The sequence below is a fragment of the Solea solea genome, chromosome 13 (genome assembly GCF_958295425.1).
Source record: "Solea solea chromosome 13, fSolSol10.1, whole genome shotgun sequence".
NCBI classification, from domain to species: domain Eukaryota; kingdom Metazoa; phylum Chordata; class Actinopteri; order Pleuronectiformes; family Soleidae; genus Solea; species Solea solea.
In genome coordinates, this window is record NC_081146.1 from 24,845,162 (window position 1) to 24,862,583 (window position 17,422).

The following is a 17,422-nucleotide window of genomic DNA, read 5'->3' on the forward strand; positions in this document are numbered from 1 at the left end:
AACCTGGAGAAGCTGAAGAACCTGAAGAACCTGAAGAACCTGAAGAAACCCCATGCACAGACGGGGAGGACATGCAAATTCCATGCAGAAAGGCAAGAGTTCCGACCACTAAACCAACTGTTTGGCCAATGGATGAACATGTAAATATCAATAAAGGAACCTTGAACCGTTTTTGGTAATTGTGGACAAAATCATTTTTACATTTTAAAGTAGTTAATGCAAGAAATAATAACCTCGTAAAACTCCTGGCCTGACTGCAAATGAGTGACCAGAGTGTTTTAATTCCACAGCAGGTGACAGCTTCCACGGCATGTGTAAACTCTAATCAGACTTCCATCACCATCCGTCACAGAATAACAGTCACTTATGCGTCAGAGCTGCGGTCGGGGACGGTTAACTCTTGATTGTTTCTGTCGCGTCTCTCGTCCATGACGCTAAAGTCGCTGCGGCCGACAAATTACCCCCCTGCGTCTCACGTGAAGTGAATGCAAGTGCAATCAAAGTGTAATGTGCACGCAAATTGACCCCAATCAGCGGCCTATTTTCTTTTAAATGCCATCCTTTGATACTGTACGATGGAGGTGAAAAAACGCGAGTGGGCTTCAAGACTCTGCACTCCGACATTTTTCATAATGACTGTGGGAGAAAATATCGGAATATACGCTGCTCTCGATTGATTCAGCTTTGCTCACAAAGGGGACAGAAGAAAAGAAAAAAAAGACATTTTCCATGAACTTCTCACCCCCCATGTCAAATCCAACATCTGTGTTTTTCCCGCATTGATTCTGTGAGTCCTGAGGCTTCGCTGGAGGAACTTACTGCTGAGGAAGGAGCGTATGGTGAGTGAGTGAGCGCCGATGGCGGCGGTGGATGTGCAGCAGAAAGAGGAAACCACGGCTGCTGCCAACTCCATTTAATGAACGGAAACTCCACTTGTCCTTTAAAGTGTCCAGATTCCAGCTCCTAACACGTCCACTGAGAGGAATTCAGGCTCGGAAGCGTGAGTGGGAGCTGGTTAATGGAAGGAAATGGGAATAGTTTTGGCAAATGGAGGAAGAAAACAACAACTGCCTGCAGTTGGGATTTAAGTAAATTTCTGGTTCACGGTTTCTAATCTATACATCACAGCCTGACCAATGTTGGCTATTTCACGAGAACTCCCAATTCCACTGTCAATATTTTACACTTCAATCGTAAAAACGAAAAGAAAACACAAATATATCCCAATAAATGGAACTTAAATCAAGAAAATAAACACATTTCAACATAAAATGCAAGTATAAATGCACAATACTTGACTTCTTTATTCTAAGATTCAATAACTATGTATTTTCCAACAGCCGATTGTGTTTTCTTACAAAACACATTTGTCACACTAAGGCTACAAACAGTCACGCCAATACTAATATGTCTGCTTTATCAGCTTACTGATAAATCTTTCAGCCTCTTATTACTCAGGAGAAGCAACACTCGGAGAAATGAAAACTGAATTTAAGACACAGACTGAGCTTCGGTGTTAAAGGATAAACATTATTCAGCGTTTTTATCAAGGCAAGAAGTATTTATCAGATATTTTGGAGACGTAGAGCGATGAAGTTAAAGGTCCGGCATCTAAAACTCAAGTGAAATTATAAGTGTACTATATTATAGTATAAGAGTACAATCCCCTAATGGTATGAATTGTGGTTTTTCATGCCCAAATTAGACTTTTATACTTGTTACAATGTTTTTACTGAAGCCTAAAATGGACAAACTAAACTCTACATAGAGTGACGTGTGCAAATTCACCAATAAATGATGCTAAATATCACACTGGACCTTTAATTTATCTCCAATTCAGTCTAATTTAAGCAGGTTTGTCTCCACACCACACATGATCTTTTTTTAAGTTGAGGTGTTTAATGATGTTGTTGTTTTAGGTTTTTTTCTTGTAAATTTGTGTTTGTCCTCCTTTGTCTCTCTGTCACCTGTTCCTTTTTGTCTGTTTGTCCACCCCCTGTCCCCTGCTGTCTCACATCTTTTAATATCAAAATAAAACTAGAGATTTAACAACAGGACGAGTATGTTTGACTCCCGACTGTGAACACTGCAAAAAATGAAAATATGTACTAGTGTATTTGACTTGAATTCAGTTTATTTATCTAATCACGCACCATGTTTTGGACTTATTTACTTATTAAGGCTGAAGATACTTAAGATAATTTGAAAATGGCACTTGCTGATTTTTTTTTTGCTGCACTGGCAGATGTCATTTTCCCCTGATAGTGCTTATATTTTCTTGTCTTTTTAGAGGCATTTTTTGCTGTCCAACAGGTGAAAACCAAACTATTACCAAACTCCTTCACTGAACATTACGTTTGCTGTTGTATTTTTCTGCTGAAGTTACCAAACCCATATTTGTGTAATTTTCCATGAAACATCGACAAACACGGCGTCTTGTACGAGCGTGTGATGTGATTTGGAAAGTACAGGAGGAGCCATTTTCTAACTTTGGACATTGAGACGGCATCTTTCTCTACAGAGCTGACAAACCACAGTTATTCACCGTTCTTACATCATGTTCTTCCTGTCTGAGAGAAAGTATGAAACTGCTGACCATATATATCCGTTTGTAACGTCATTGTGCAAGCGCTCATGACTCAGATTGTGATGACTTTTTTTGTTTTCGCCAGTTCAGCTGAGTGATCACATATGAGCTGAGGAAAATTATCTGACCTCTGGAGCTCATGAAATCATTTCACCAGCCCGGGAGGAAAAAAAAAAGTGTCAATTTAGCACTTCCCTACAGCAAAAATAAAGTCTATTTACATTTCAGCTCACCAAACAACCGCAGTAAGGGAGTTTACGAACATGAATTTGACTTTAGATACTGGAAGGCGACAGGAGAGCTTTACAAACCACTGCCACAACCTCATGTGACATCACCTCATCCTCAGAAAGGTTCATACAGAAGCAACGGCAACTGTGCTGATGGATGAACTGGTGGTGTGGCCCTTTAAGAGCAGCAGCTAATGAGTAATGACCGTACTGTACCGAACCAAACTGTACCACGATGTTTACCATGATGGAAACACATAGATACCAGCTCACCTTTATACTATTACTGCCAGGTTACTACAAACTCTTCAGCATTTGCTCGTTCATTAGTTTGCCTGATCTCACCCGTTTCCAGGTAAACTTAGGTCGTTTTCACACCTAACAGTCCGCTAGACTTTGTATGATTGGGGGTTGGAACATTCAGCCGGTCGGAGTTTGCTTTCTCACTTCCGAACCTTCTGAATAACGTGTTCCCCTCCTCGCCTGAGGGCGGCGCTGCATCAAGAATTACTCAGGTGTGTTTATATAGAAGGTGAAAATGAAAAAAATAGATCGTTTTCATCAGATTGCAAATAGGTTGTGCTGAAAAAAGGATATGAGACACATTCTTATAGCCTCTGAATATACATTTTAACATCGTAATGGGAAAAAAAGCAGCCTAAATGCTCTGTGTTCTAAGGGTTAAAGACAGAAAATGATGGGTTGTGTTTACTACTCTATATTTATTCCAGATAACAGATTATTGATGGCTCTCTGGACGTGAGGAGGATTTTTTAACATGTATTTACTAACTAACGTCTAAAGTCTGATCTTAAACCCCCAGAGCATGTTTTTGTTTTGACAACGGGTTGGAGCTGCGTAACTCGACAGGAAGTGGGATCAAGGCTGAGGTCACTTCCTGCAACATTCTGCCTCTGCGACCTCACCAGGCCTCTTGAGCAAGAGCGGCTAACAATAGCAGCTGTGACCTCGTGCAAAGCTACAGCCGCTTCTGTCTGTCCGTCCCACACATAAATACGTTTGTTCCTCTTTGGGAGGTGCTATCAGGGCCTGGCTGCAGGCAGGCGGAGGTGTTCTGTTAAATTTAGATTGTTTGCTTCTCTGCTGTGGAGGCCCTGATTGCATTTCAACACAATCAATACTGGCATATTGGATCTGAGTGAGAGGGCAATAAGAGCCAATAAAGCTTTGAGGGGGCGCTCAGGCGTATTGTCTGTCAGGTGGGCTGGAAAACAGTGGAGGCCCAGTTAGAGGAGACAACGAGCAGACAGGATGGGATGAGAAAAACAACAACAACACAGCGGTGGACAAACACACCTGAAGATACACCTCAAGATAAACCAACAAAGAGCCAGACACAGAGAGTGTGGAAGTTAAAACAACAGTTAATACACGTGCGTGGGTAAACACAAAGGATGTCACTTCTTATCCTAAAATTCTGACATCTGTTGAAACCCGGCAACAAATGTGCACCTTAAAAACCAGTTTACTTAAAAATATAGAGCCTAGAAGAGCATCAGACCATGCGAGGTAAAGTTTGGTTCAGCAGAGATGGCGGTGAACACAGCTTGACCTTGGATCTACATTAAATACTCCCATTTTGTATTGATTGACACACACTAGGGCTAAAAAATGTATTGAAATTATATCTAAATCGCCAAAAAAAGTGTGTTAAAATATAATTTTAGATGAATGATTGTCTTGATCTATACACATCTTATTCTACAGACTGAAGGGAACATCTTTGTTTCTCACAGATCTGCACAAATATCACACAGCAATTGTTTAAAATGTGTTTTATCGAATGAAAATGAGAATAATGATGTGGAAAAAAATGCTGAAATATAATAACTTTTGTTATCCATGAATATAATATTTACTATTTTACAAAAAAACTGAAAAAAACAAATTAAGATGTAAATGTATACTTATTTACTTGCATTCCTGAACAGAAACATCAGTTTTAGTGGTTGAATGTTATTTTTGATTCATTTGCCAAATAAATAACAATAACATTTTTATGTTCTGTGGTTTTTATGATATAAGAGGTCTAATACATTTGTAAAGCACCGTATATCTGCTCCTGGTCTCTCTCTTCTGTCTCTTATCTATACTTTCCCCACCTTTCTTTCTGTGCCTAATCCGTCCTTTCACCACAACCGGTCGAGGCAGATTCTGCACATCTTTACTGACTCCCAGTCTTTGCTCATTATTGGTTTTCTCTTCTCTCTATAATATTGTAAACATTTCTGCTTTATGTACAGTGTGTTTTTGTGGACGTAGTGTGTCAAGTAATATTCTTTCAAACTTGAGTCATACCACACACACACGCTCTGTATCTGCCCTGTTTTCTATCTTTCTCCCTTCATTCCCTCCCTCTTGAAGACACTCATCTTCACTTACTCATCCACTGACGCAGGCAGGTTCCCCACCCACGCGCAGAATGCATATCTCAAAAAATAAAACCCAGGGAGCCTCAGGATGTGTTGATTTGCTAAAGCACTGTGATGCATGATAACACGGCCGTTTAAAGTCCTGACTGGAATCTCAGGAATCTCGGTGGGGGGATTATAGATTAAAGACTTGCCAAACTATATAAAAAGTGTTATTTTCCTGCTTCTCATAGCCCCAACCTCTGATCTCACACAAAACGAGCAGGAATCCAGCTGAGTAGACGTGTAACGCACTCATTGTGCAGGCGCTGAACAATCTGAAACAAATCAGAGGCCCAATATTTTCTCTGAGTGAGGGGGAAAAACTGCCTTTTACTGCGACAACATACACACACGCGCGCGCTCAGTCGACAAAAGCCTTCAGACACAGGAAACTGTCTCCACAGAAGACGAAACATTACAAAGAAAAGCTAATCTCAGACATTCTGCCGAGCGAGAGGCAGGGAGGGAGGGAGGGAGAATGTGGAGGAAGGAACCGGGCAGAAATCTGCGTTTCCTGTTGCTGAAAACTTTGTCAGCAGATGCAGTCGTTTGAAGCCGAACGAATGCGCGCAACCTGCTGAGCTCTGCCTCTGTCACACACTCCTGAACCGCTGCTCTGACATCTTTGTCTCAGCAAACGATGGCTTGGCATTTTGCAGCCTGAGTGGCTCGAAACAATGTGGCATCCACTTAGTATGCCACTATGACTGCAGATGGGGGGGGGGGGTGTTGCAGAAACAAGGAGCGGCGACGCAAGTCTGAATTTGTACTGTCAGCCCAGACAGCAGCTAATGCATATTTCATGTGCTTTTTTCTGGAAGATTCCGCAATTTGGCAGTAATCACCCTGAATACCTTCATCAGGAGCACTCAGCGTGCAGCGACGGGCCTGTTCCCACTCGGATTATTAATTCAGTATTTTCCAGTAGATAATCACCACTTGCCCACTTTGATTTCTCAGCGTATCGGGGAACACATTTCGGATTCCGCTCACTGCGGCCTGCGTCTCATTTGCAACAACGCATAGTGGGGATTCTGGACGACCCCCCCATTTCCCAAACAACAACAACAACAACAAAAATGTCCATCAATGTGATGATGTTCCAAGAAAACAATATTCATTATTACAAGCATGGTTCTCAAACTGGGGTGCGTGTACCACCGGGGGTACGCGAGCTTCCTCTGGTGGTACATGGAGGGAAATCAAGAAATATTTATTTACTGAGTTTACTGGTCTTTGAAACAGGGGAAGCTTATTTCAGGTCCAGTTACTGATACATAAATTCCGCAAATTAACAATTAGTGTATAATTATGTAAAACTGAAATGCTTCAAAAGTGTTAGGCTATTTACAGTGTTTTTGTACAAAAGAAAATGGTCTATATCGATGAGCAACTAAAACACAACTGAGGAAGAAAAGGCTCCGCTGCTGTTTATGTTTCTGCAACACAGTCAATCAAAAACTGGCCCCACCTTTCAAACAGTTCCTCCAATCATCATGCAGAAGCCCAGCGTCCGTGCACCGCCCACATCAACTCCCAGAGAAGCTGAGCTTCAGTGGAAGGGACGTTTTTTGCCGCATTTGTCCAAACACCATCATCCCATAGAGAACAGTTTAAGCTAAGCTGCAAGTTTGTTTTAATGCTGCTACGGGAATAAGGAAATCACGTAAAATGATCCGTCATCCTGAACGAACGAGTGACACGTTCTAATCTACGTTCTAGCACACGTTTAGTATTGAAATGTAGGATTAGGGTAAGGGGGTAAAAATATCCTATCAGAGTTGATTAGTTTGCTAAAATAATGAACAGATAGACAAATATTTACAACCATGTTTTGGTTTTGAGCTGCAAAGCCAAACCCTGGGCAGCAGGGATATAAAGGGAAGGGGAAAAAACAAAACCAAAACCAGATGACCGTGACTTTAGGCCTCAATGTCACTCTCCCCTTCAATAACCGCAATTCATTTCCACCTCTCACGCCCGAGAAGCTGGGGGGATAAATCCAGGGCTCTGCTGCCATTCAAGGACTAATCTGGCCTCGGAAAGCCACTCCGGCGCGTGGCGCTCCCGCTGACCTCTCCTGCAGCTCCGTCTCACATCTGCACCGAAAAAATAAAAAGGTTGGGGGTGTGGGGGGGTGTGGGGCCGTTCTTGCGTGTCACTCACCTGCTGCCACAACTACAGCTCATAATAACGAGGAGACTTGGGGCTCTGGGGGTTTTGCATATAAATGATGTGTCTGGTTTCAAAGATGATATCAGGCAGAGTGTGTGTGTGTGTGGAGACCTCATACGTCTGCTCTCTGACTTTGATGTCAAGGGCGTCAACTTCACATTTCCAGCGTTCCCAACACGCCTGCTGAGAAGATGCAACATATTGATGTTTTCAATTTTACCCCTTCCTCCCTGACAATGTTTTATATATATATATACATTTCAGAAATCACATTTTAGGGGAAATAAGATTGGTCGCACATGCCCGCCGACTCTGTTGTGCTCGGGCTTGTAATGAAATGGCTTCCTTTCCACGCCATCTAACACGGCAACAGAGAGGCACTCTCTCAGCTCCCCGTAGGGTCATGATCTCAATATCAAACCGACTCTGCATTTTGTTCTCCTCCTTTTTCTTTTTTTCATTAAGAGGTGAAAGAGTTGTAGCAGAATGACCGTGAAGCAGAGTGTACACTGATACAGCAACAACTCATTGGTGGTCCAATGCCGATATTTAGTGCAGAGGGGGGTTTATTATCCACAGCTCTCCAACGATTTACTCTTCCTTTCATCACTCCTTCTGCAGTAAAAGGTGTTATTTTTGTACAGTGGGTGGCTGGGTGGCAGCCGGAGGGGCCACCGAGGTGGCAGTTGTGAAGAGCTATGATCTTACACTGTAGCGGGGAATTATTACCAGCATTATTCACAGTGCAGCAGTCAGACTGAAGAGAAATCAACACCATGCAGGGCACGCTGCAGTTGTTCCCATTAAGACACGAAGGCGAAAAAACATGTTTCTGCTTCTTATTTCATCTATCTTTTTTTTTTTTTTTTTTTAAAAGCTTCAGGGAACATGTTCTAACAGGGCAGTGATAATGATTCCCTGAAATAGACGTGAAACAAAAACAGTGCAGTCCTCATGGAACTCATGACCACTCTTGTATAAAAGTACATTAAAGGGATACATAAAAGTATCGCACCAGGAAATGACTTTGGTAGAAGTTGATGCCACTTTTTTTTATAATATTACTTAAGTAAGTCTTAATGTAAATGACATGTATTGTACTTAAGTATCAAAAGTATTTTCTGACATAAAATGTACTTAAATTTAAGGTGTTAGGAGTTAGGATTGAGCCATGGTGGCTCAGTGGTAGGGCAACTGGAAGGCTGTGGGTTCAATTCCCAGCTCTGCTCAACAATAACAATATTTGTGAAGATATTTCACAAAATGAATCTGTAAAGAGACATAAATAACTCGTTATAACTTGATATTAAGTGGAGGGCCGTATGAAACTGACTGGGAGGCCACAAAAGGCCCACGGGCCACGAGTTTGAGCCCTCCGCTCTACTTTTTAATACATATTTCTTGGATATCAGTTCAAACTTGGAGGTTAAAACTCAAACCTTAAAAAGCAATTTGTGCAAATATCCAGCCTAGAAGCACGTCACGCCATCTGAGGTAATTACCGAATGGTCCAGCAGAGGGCGCAGTGAGCGCAGCTTATTCTTAGATCCACAAAATAAGACAGTGATGTTGTATTAACTTCTTCTGAGTGGACAATCGTGACAAAAAAACATAGTATATTACATAACATATTTCGCGTTGAGCTCGCGGTTAGCTTAGCTGTTAGCTTCACCCGAGTGAAGTGGGACAAGAGGCATCACAGACGGGCAGCGCGAGTGATCGACCTCATGAGACTGCAAGAAGGCGTAATAAGTCAAATTAGTTGGAACTTGATTTTTTCGAAACAGTGAGAGTAAGACTAGTAAGGACTAAAATATAAAATATAGACGTATTGTGTTTTTTAATTAGCACAAAATAAATAATGCTACTGCAGACTTAAAGTCACCATTATTCATTATTCTATATATTCTTCAGTAAAGTAACTTCCGTTTGTGGTTAACCCTCATCCTGCCAACGTCACTAAGTCGTGACACTGGTGAGTCAAACTGGCAGGAAATTTGATTAAAGCACCACATCTATCACATCTATATCTGGCGCCAGAGCGTTAATCGTCTCACACAAGACAAGACAAGGTGTCGGGTGTCATCGTACCGGACAATAAAATGGAATTCCCTACATCACAACATTACTGTCCGACATGAATTGAAAGCAGATTTCCGTCGTGACTCCCACTCCGAGTATCTGCATTTTACAGCATGTGCACGACCTCCTGCTCCACCACAGGCTCTTTCTATATACATTATCGTAAATATTTTACAAGTTTTCCTCCTGAAAAACAGCCAGACACATGAATTTTACTTACACGGCTGTACCTGGTACGAGGTAATTATACAGCCACGAGTGAGACGGCAACCGTTCAGCCTGAAAATGTGCTGACGCGGCGCAAAGACCCGACCACTGGGACGGCACTTAAGAGTCTGAGTTCTCAGACGTGATGAGCTCTTATAAGGAACACACACACACACACACACACACAAACATGCATGTTCTTGTATTTGTAGATTTTTGAGGACCAACAATCGTATAAACCATATCGAGTGAGGGCACTTTGTCTGGTCCTCAAATCTTTAAAGGTGCTTTCTGGAGGTTAAGACCTGGTTTTAGGGTTAGAATTGGGTTTACGGTAAGGAACTATGGAATGCCTTATATCTACGAGTGTCCTCACTAAGGAAATTGTATCAGAACACACATTCTGGTACCACATCCTTAATGAGGACACTTGTTAAATGCCTAATCCTCAACCTCAACCCTGACTTAAACCCAAGTAACTCTAAAATCAGGACTTAACCCTGGAAAAGCCCTTTAAAATCAGGAGGACCAGCTAAAATGTCCTCACAAAGATTAGATAATTTGTCCTCACAGCCAACTACAGACAAGTACACATAAACACATAAACACACCCAGGTTTGTGCAGCTATTCTTCTAAGGACATGGCATTAACTTCCATTCATTTGGACAGACTGAACAAAGACCTTATCCCTGACCTTAAACATTAGGGATGGGACAAAATATTAAAATATCGATTTGGTGATATATCATCATCATCCTTCTTTCCTCGTGCAGTACGATAATTGATACGCCGGGGCAGATATCGATGTTTTAATTAACAAACTAAGGCCAGTTTCACACGACGGGCGTCACTACTTCATGTCTCATCTTGGTGGCGTTGAGGTTTTGTTTTCTTAAGTTAGACAGATATCGTAATGATATGATTGTCTTGCAATACATTGATTATCACAGAATTGCGATATTATTGGTATTGTGAGGTACCCTGTGATTCACACCCCTATCAAAAATAACTACACAATGACTAATTCTACCCTTAATCTAACCATAATTCAAATCTCAGCCCTTAACTTGACCAGTTCCTTATCCAGAAATGAGCTTCTGCCTCATGAGGACCAGGTCTTTGGTCTCCATGAGGACTGCTGGTCCTGACAAGCTCAGTGTTTATGCCAGAAAAGGTCCCTAAAGAGCACACACACACTCACACACATAAATCCAAAGACGTAGTGACAGTGATAGAGAGTCGGAGCAAGAGGAAAGTGATTACAGTAAGTACCAACCCCCAGCATTACAGAGTATACTTGAAGATAATAATGTCACCAAGAGCCAAACACACACACACAGTTCAACAAAAGGGAGGATCCCGTCCAACCCCCGTCTACGCCCCCACCGCAGTCCACGCAGTCCCGCTTTCACGTCAGGTCCCATACGAGGAAGGACGAAAGTGGAAGAGCCCGCACACACCCACGTTCCCTCGGCTCGCTCGTCCGTCCACTCCACTCAGTCTGACAAACTAATGGAGACTAATCAACTGTCAGGCTGAACACACGGCGCACTACATCTCCCAGCATCCCATAATACCCACCCCAACACCCACAATACCACCACCACCACCCCACCTCTCACCATTATTACTGTGATAACTGTGGGGAGCAGAAGTAACAGAGTGATGGCTAAATATAGACTCCACACACACACACATGATGGTTTCACGTTCTTGTGTGGACACTCATAGACATAACACACTCCCTTAACCCCTTAACCTCACACTTACCTTAACCATCACAACTAAGTGCCTTACCTTAACCTTTAACCTAGCCTTAACCAAAATCTAATTATAACTCTACCCCTAAAACCAGGTCTTAGTCCTCAAAAAGACCTGTTAAAGTTGTGGACCAGCCAAATATGTTCTCACAAAGAGAGGTTTGTTTGACACTTGGTCCACAGACACACACACACGTGTATTCCCTGAGGACATTAATTTCCCATTTGTTCACCTTCACCTTAATGACCTCCCATTATACACTCACAGCCACTTTATTAGGTACACCTGCTCTCCTCCTTCTTCTTCTTCTTCTTGTTTATGCAAATACAGCACAGCTCATCAGCCAATCACGTGGCAGCACCTTCACATTTTCAGGCCTGTTCAGTTCAAACTGATCAATTCCTTAACTTAATTTACTGGTGTGATGTAAATCATATCACTCCGTGTCTCCACAGACATGTAAAAAAACAAAACGCTGCTACACTGAGAAACACAGTGGCGTGGATATGATGATGATAGCTTAATCAGCATTGCGTGAACTCATGAGACAATGGTTTGAATGTAAGTTTACAATTTACAATGAAAAGTTACATACTACAGCTTTAATGTTCCCTATGTTTAGCATTGAGCAGGTGGTTAACAGTGAGTTTTTAGTGGTTTATCAGTGAGAAGAGCCTGTTTTCACCGTCCCTCTCTCTTAAAGTAGACTCAAACCAAGACGCCAAAATCAATTCAATTTAACCCAAACTAACTGAGTCTAATTTAACTCGACCCGCTCACAGCCGAGGCTAACCCGATTTACCTAATGCCTAAATCTAATCTGGACAAACTTCACACACACTAAAACTGTTTGACAGTGTCAAAGGTCAAACTATCTGTTGGTGTTTTTAAAGTTTTGAGCATGAGAGCAGTAACACACACACACAGGAACACACACACACACAGACACACACACAGTGGAGCCACTGAGCCGTTAGTTTAGGTTTGAGACATCTCAGGAAGTGACGCCCACCTTTCATCTCATAAACACCTCAGTCTGTGGAGAGGAAGAAGAGGAGGAGCTTCTAACAGCACAGCTTTTTCTCCGTGTGTGTGTGTGTGTGTGTGTGTGTGTACATGTCAGTAGTAGGCTGTCCATCTTTGTGAGGACATTTTGGTGGGTCTTCACGGCTTTAAGTGGCTTTTTCGAAAGTTAAGACTTGGTTTAAGAATGGGGAATTCATTATGTCTATAAGTGTCCACATAACGCTGTACAAGAATGTGTGTACTTGAACATACCAAAAAAAAACATATAAACCCCAGGGAGTGAGGACATTTAGTGAAAGTGAGGACAATTTGGCAGGTCCCAACATTCTTTCACACTTTTTAAGGGTTAGGGTTTGTTTTTTCTATAATTAGGTGTGTGTTAATAGGCTATAAGGACAAGTTTTGATTCAAACCTGTCTTAATGAGGACATTTTGGTCGGTCTCCACAACTTAAAAGGGATTTTTGAGGGTTAAGACTTGGTTTGAGACTGGGGTTTCAGTTAGGGTTAGGAATTCATAATGTCTATGAGTGTCCACATCTTTGAGAACATTTTGAGGACATTTTAGTTGGTCCTCACAACTTTAAAGGGGCTTTTTGAGAGCTAACGCTAGGTTTAAGTTTTAAAATTAGACTTGGATTTAGGTTAAGGGTTAGGATTAAGTTGTGTGGAGTTCTTTCCAGGATTACTTCTATGTAGCCGATTCCCCTCTTGTAAGTCATTTTGGGTAAAAGCGTCTGCTAAATGCTTAAATGTAATGTAAAGTAAGTTGCGATGGTTAAGGTTAAGGTGTCTATGTGTCCTCAGAATGCAGTGTGTGTGTGTGTGGAGGTCCACATGCTACATTTGCAACAGAAACTGATTGATTTCACGTGAGCACAGTGAGCTGCTGATTCTGTTCCTGTCAGAAACATCCTCACTTGTTTGCTTCTCACAGTGTCTCACCTGCACCGACTATGATTTTCACCCTGGCTGGCTGCCCTTTAACTCTATTTGCATCTCTCTCTGCTCTCTCACATAAGTGATGGCCACCAGCAGGATATTTGGAGTGGGCTGTAGGATCCTCCTTCATTAGCACAATGTGAAATTATTACTGACTAATTGTCAGAAACGAAATTACAAAGGCCGCCGCTATTCGGGGGAACAAGTGCTAATTAACGTTTCATCATTACAAGAAAGTCCTGATGAAAATCACAGAGCGTGCCATTATTCAAACGTACAAGATGGATATATTTCTGCTGCATATGAATCCTTAATGTTTTCCGACGCTGGATATATAAACGTGTAATGGCATTTTCAGAGACAGATTAATCACGCCGGAGGTGGTATTAGTCCATGAAATGCTACACACGACTTCAGGGTTGTAGATTATGGTGCAGCTCAGGCCCTTTCAGAAACGTGTGGGGCTCGTTGCTGCCTTATCATGCAGATGTATGATGCAGCAAAATGGCAAACGCCGTGAGGTATTCATATCATTTAAACGGTGCATGCAGAAAGGGCACTCCTTCCGTTTTTTTTTCTTTTTTACAACCTCGACGCACAAAACGACTATAATATATCTGCAAACAGTAGCTGTGGGGATCTCTGATCAATAGCAACAATTCTTATGCTGAGGTGTCCGGCTTGGGGATTGTGATGGAACCGTGTAGATGGAGATAAGTAATGCCTCTGGTTTTGCTGGTGCAGGAGTAGAATTACTGCCCGGGGGTCGTTTGCTTTCGCTGACCGACAGTTTCAGTCGACGCTGCACGTCCCCACGTCCCCCCACACACTCATTCACATGTCAGTGACGGTTGCTGGTCTTTGGAACAGTGGGGAAACTCATTTCAGGTCCAGTCATTTATGCATAAATTCTTGCTATTTACAGTGTATATGTACAAATGAATAACGAGTAGCTGTTTGTCTACAGACTTCCAAGCTGGACTAAGGAAGAAAAGGCTCTGTCAATTAAAAACTAGCTCCGCCTTTCAGACAGTTCCTCCAATCAACATGAAGAAACACTCCGCCCACTGACTCCCAGAGAAGCCGAGCTTTCGTGGAAGTTTTCGAGGAAGTGACCTTTTTTGCCGCATTTGTCCAAACACCGTCTAAAGCTATTCTGTGTCATCGCATAAAGAACAGATGAAGTTGAGATTCAAGTGGTTTTAATGCAGAGGCTGCTACGGGAATACAAAAATCACGTAAATACCGGGATAAACATCTGAGTCTGAAAGAACTTGAGACAAGTTCTAAACGTGTTGTACCACACGTTAAGGATAGGAAATGTAGATACAACACAGACTTTGACATTTTAGAGGAACCTGAGCTTCACTTGTTGTCACATGTTGACTTATATAAAGATCTAATGTAACATTTCTACATTTAAATATGTAAAACAGACATAAATAGTGTTTTTGTAGGGAAGTGAAATGAATGTGTTCTGTGACTTTCATGTGTATGACTGTGAAGCTAGTTTCATGTTGTATATTCCACACTATGACTCTTTCAGATCCAGCAGCGTGCACTTTCCTCAAACTAACTTCAATGAGGAAGAAAAAAAAGCATTAGTGCAGCAGATAAAACTGCAATGTCATGTTTTCAGAATATATTTTTGCCATATATATTTTTCCGTACCTTTGAGATTATTCTGGAGAATATTCTGTAACAATAATAATGAACATATTTGCATAAATTAAGCACATTTAGCCACTCCCACGTGAGTGTTACACATTTGCCCTTTAAGGTACATTTAGAAAAGATAACAAGCGTACAACTAATTGCAAGTCAGCTATGGACAATCATGTGATTAATTAGCAATGCAATGCGATTGACAGCCGTAATAATCTGTTGAGCAGCATACGTGAGGTATAGCAAAAATGCTTCCAACACTCTTTAAATCCATACAGAATCTATATTACTGTGAAAATTAACAGACCCTTTCTTTTTGGTCACCTTTTATTGACGTCATCGTCCACGAGTGTATTTTACACCAGTGGATCACAACCACTGTCGGTGACGTTCTCCTCAGAAAGTTCAAACTGGGAAACCAAACGAGACAACACTTCCCATGATCCCATGCTGCTTTACGACCTTATCAAACTAGTTCTTTCCTTTTAACCGAGAGAGCCCCTGCCGCAGATATTACATACTGTGTGTTTAAAAGGTCAAAATAATGTTGTTGTTTTGTGAAGCCACGTGAACCTTGATCCTGTCAGATTTGAAAGGACTCTCTTGAGGTGTTCTCATGATAGATGGCAAGAAGCTAGCTCAACGTCTGATATGGAACTAGTTCATCCTTGATGTGAGAGAGGGTTCCTTCAAAACAATGACCTGAAAACCAGCTGTCAGCGCAGCTTCATGAAAACGTCTTCAATCAAAATCCACATCTTACCGTCTTTGCCGATCAGGAAATCCAGGTAGCGGTAAGTGTAGGCCACGCCCACTTTAGTCTCCACCTGCGGCCTCTTCAGGGTGGAGTAAATCTTCCCCGGGCTGTTCTCCTCCGACATCGGTTTCATCTTCCGTAGCCCGCAGCCCATGGCTCCGCGGTTTGTCAGTAACTCTGAGCACAGATCCTGCAAAGATATAGACAACAAAGACTGAGACTGTGTTTTCTATGTGGTGTGTGTTTGTGTATGTGCTTGTATTTATTGCTTCTTTAGGACCTTTTCTGGCGTAAAAAGCTGAACTTGTCAGGACCAGTAGGCCTCATGGAGACCAAAACCTGGTCCTGATGTCGGAGAACCTCATTTTGTGAGGAACTGGTTAAGTTTAGAAATAACACTTTGTTTAGACTGTCTAAATTAGTGGAATTCAGTGCAGAGTCCTAAGAAGAATATCAGCGTGGACCTCTGTGTGTGTGTGTGATTGAGTTGCAAGATTTGTACATTTTTGCAATTCTGCAAACCATTTCCAAGAGCAGCTCCACAGCGTTAGATGTATTCACAGGTTTGTAACTCATGTATTATTCAGGGTAAACGAGTCAGGCAAGTACAAGTAAGTTAATAGCGTATCTGATGTAAACACTCAATGTATGCAAACATAACCATATTAGTGTTTTATATACTGTACAAAACACGTAAGTGAAAGAACTCCATGCAGAAGAGCCACAGAACGTGAATTACTACAAGTAAGTAAGTTAGAGAACACTGTTAAAGGACAGGGAATTCTGCTCAGTTCTCAACATTTGGGCTGAAACAGTTACTCATTTAATCGCTTACTAAGTTAATTAAGTCAACTATTTGCATAATAGATTAATAAGTTTGACACTGAGTGTTTAAAACAAGAATTAAAACAATTTAATGTGTATATTTTCTGGTTTCTTTGCTCCATTTGACAATGAAATCATTTAAACTGAATCATTTCCAGGTTTGAGAAACACTGATTAACATTTTTTAACATTTTCTGGCATTTCATGGACCAAATAATTTTCTATTAATGTCTTGGGCCATTACCAATATCCACAGAAAATTCCACCCAAGTTTGTTTTTGAGTTCACATGCTATATAAATGCTGCCAATAAACAAACATATAGGTTATATGTTTGTTTATTGTCATTTGAATTATATAAAATGGAATTGACACATTTTTCCATAATCAGGATTAATCACAATTTTTAGGTCCATATCAACAATGAAAAGCAAACTTTACTAGTGTATCTTGATTGGTAATCAAATAAATGTAAAGACTGTTACTTTATGAACTGGACAATTACATTTATTTGATTATTCTGACTAGTTGAGATACCTTCTCTGTTGTTTCATCCAGAAAAAATCAACAAACAGACACAGTGCTAACAAATGTAAACAAGTCTAAACTGATACAGACATAGAGACTCTGTGACACACAGCAGCAACAGAAACAGCTGCAGCTTCATTTATACATTTATTTCTCTTCCTCACTAACTGATTGATCTGCAGTGGTGCGCTATATTCCAGTTT

The 17,422-nt window shown here is 41.3% G+C and overlaps 1 protein-coding gene across 2 annotated transcripts in view; it reads right to left on the reverse strand.

Moving 5' to 3' along the window:
• The window catches only part of LOC131471939 (raftlin-like), a 246,786-nt gene that overhangs the window by 94,066 nt on the left and 135,298 nt on the right, over window positions 1–17,422 (reverse strand). For both annotated transcript variants that reach the window (XM_058648756.1, XM_058648757.1), the window contains one exon: window positions 15,874–16,057. In XM_058648756.1, coding sequence (XP_058504739.1) covers window positions 15,874–16,057 — 184 coding nt within the window. The remainder of the gene's footprint in view (window positions 1–15,873; window positions 16,058–17,422) is intronic.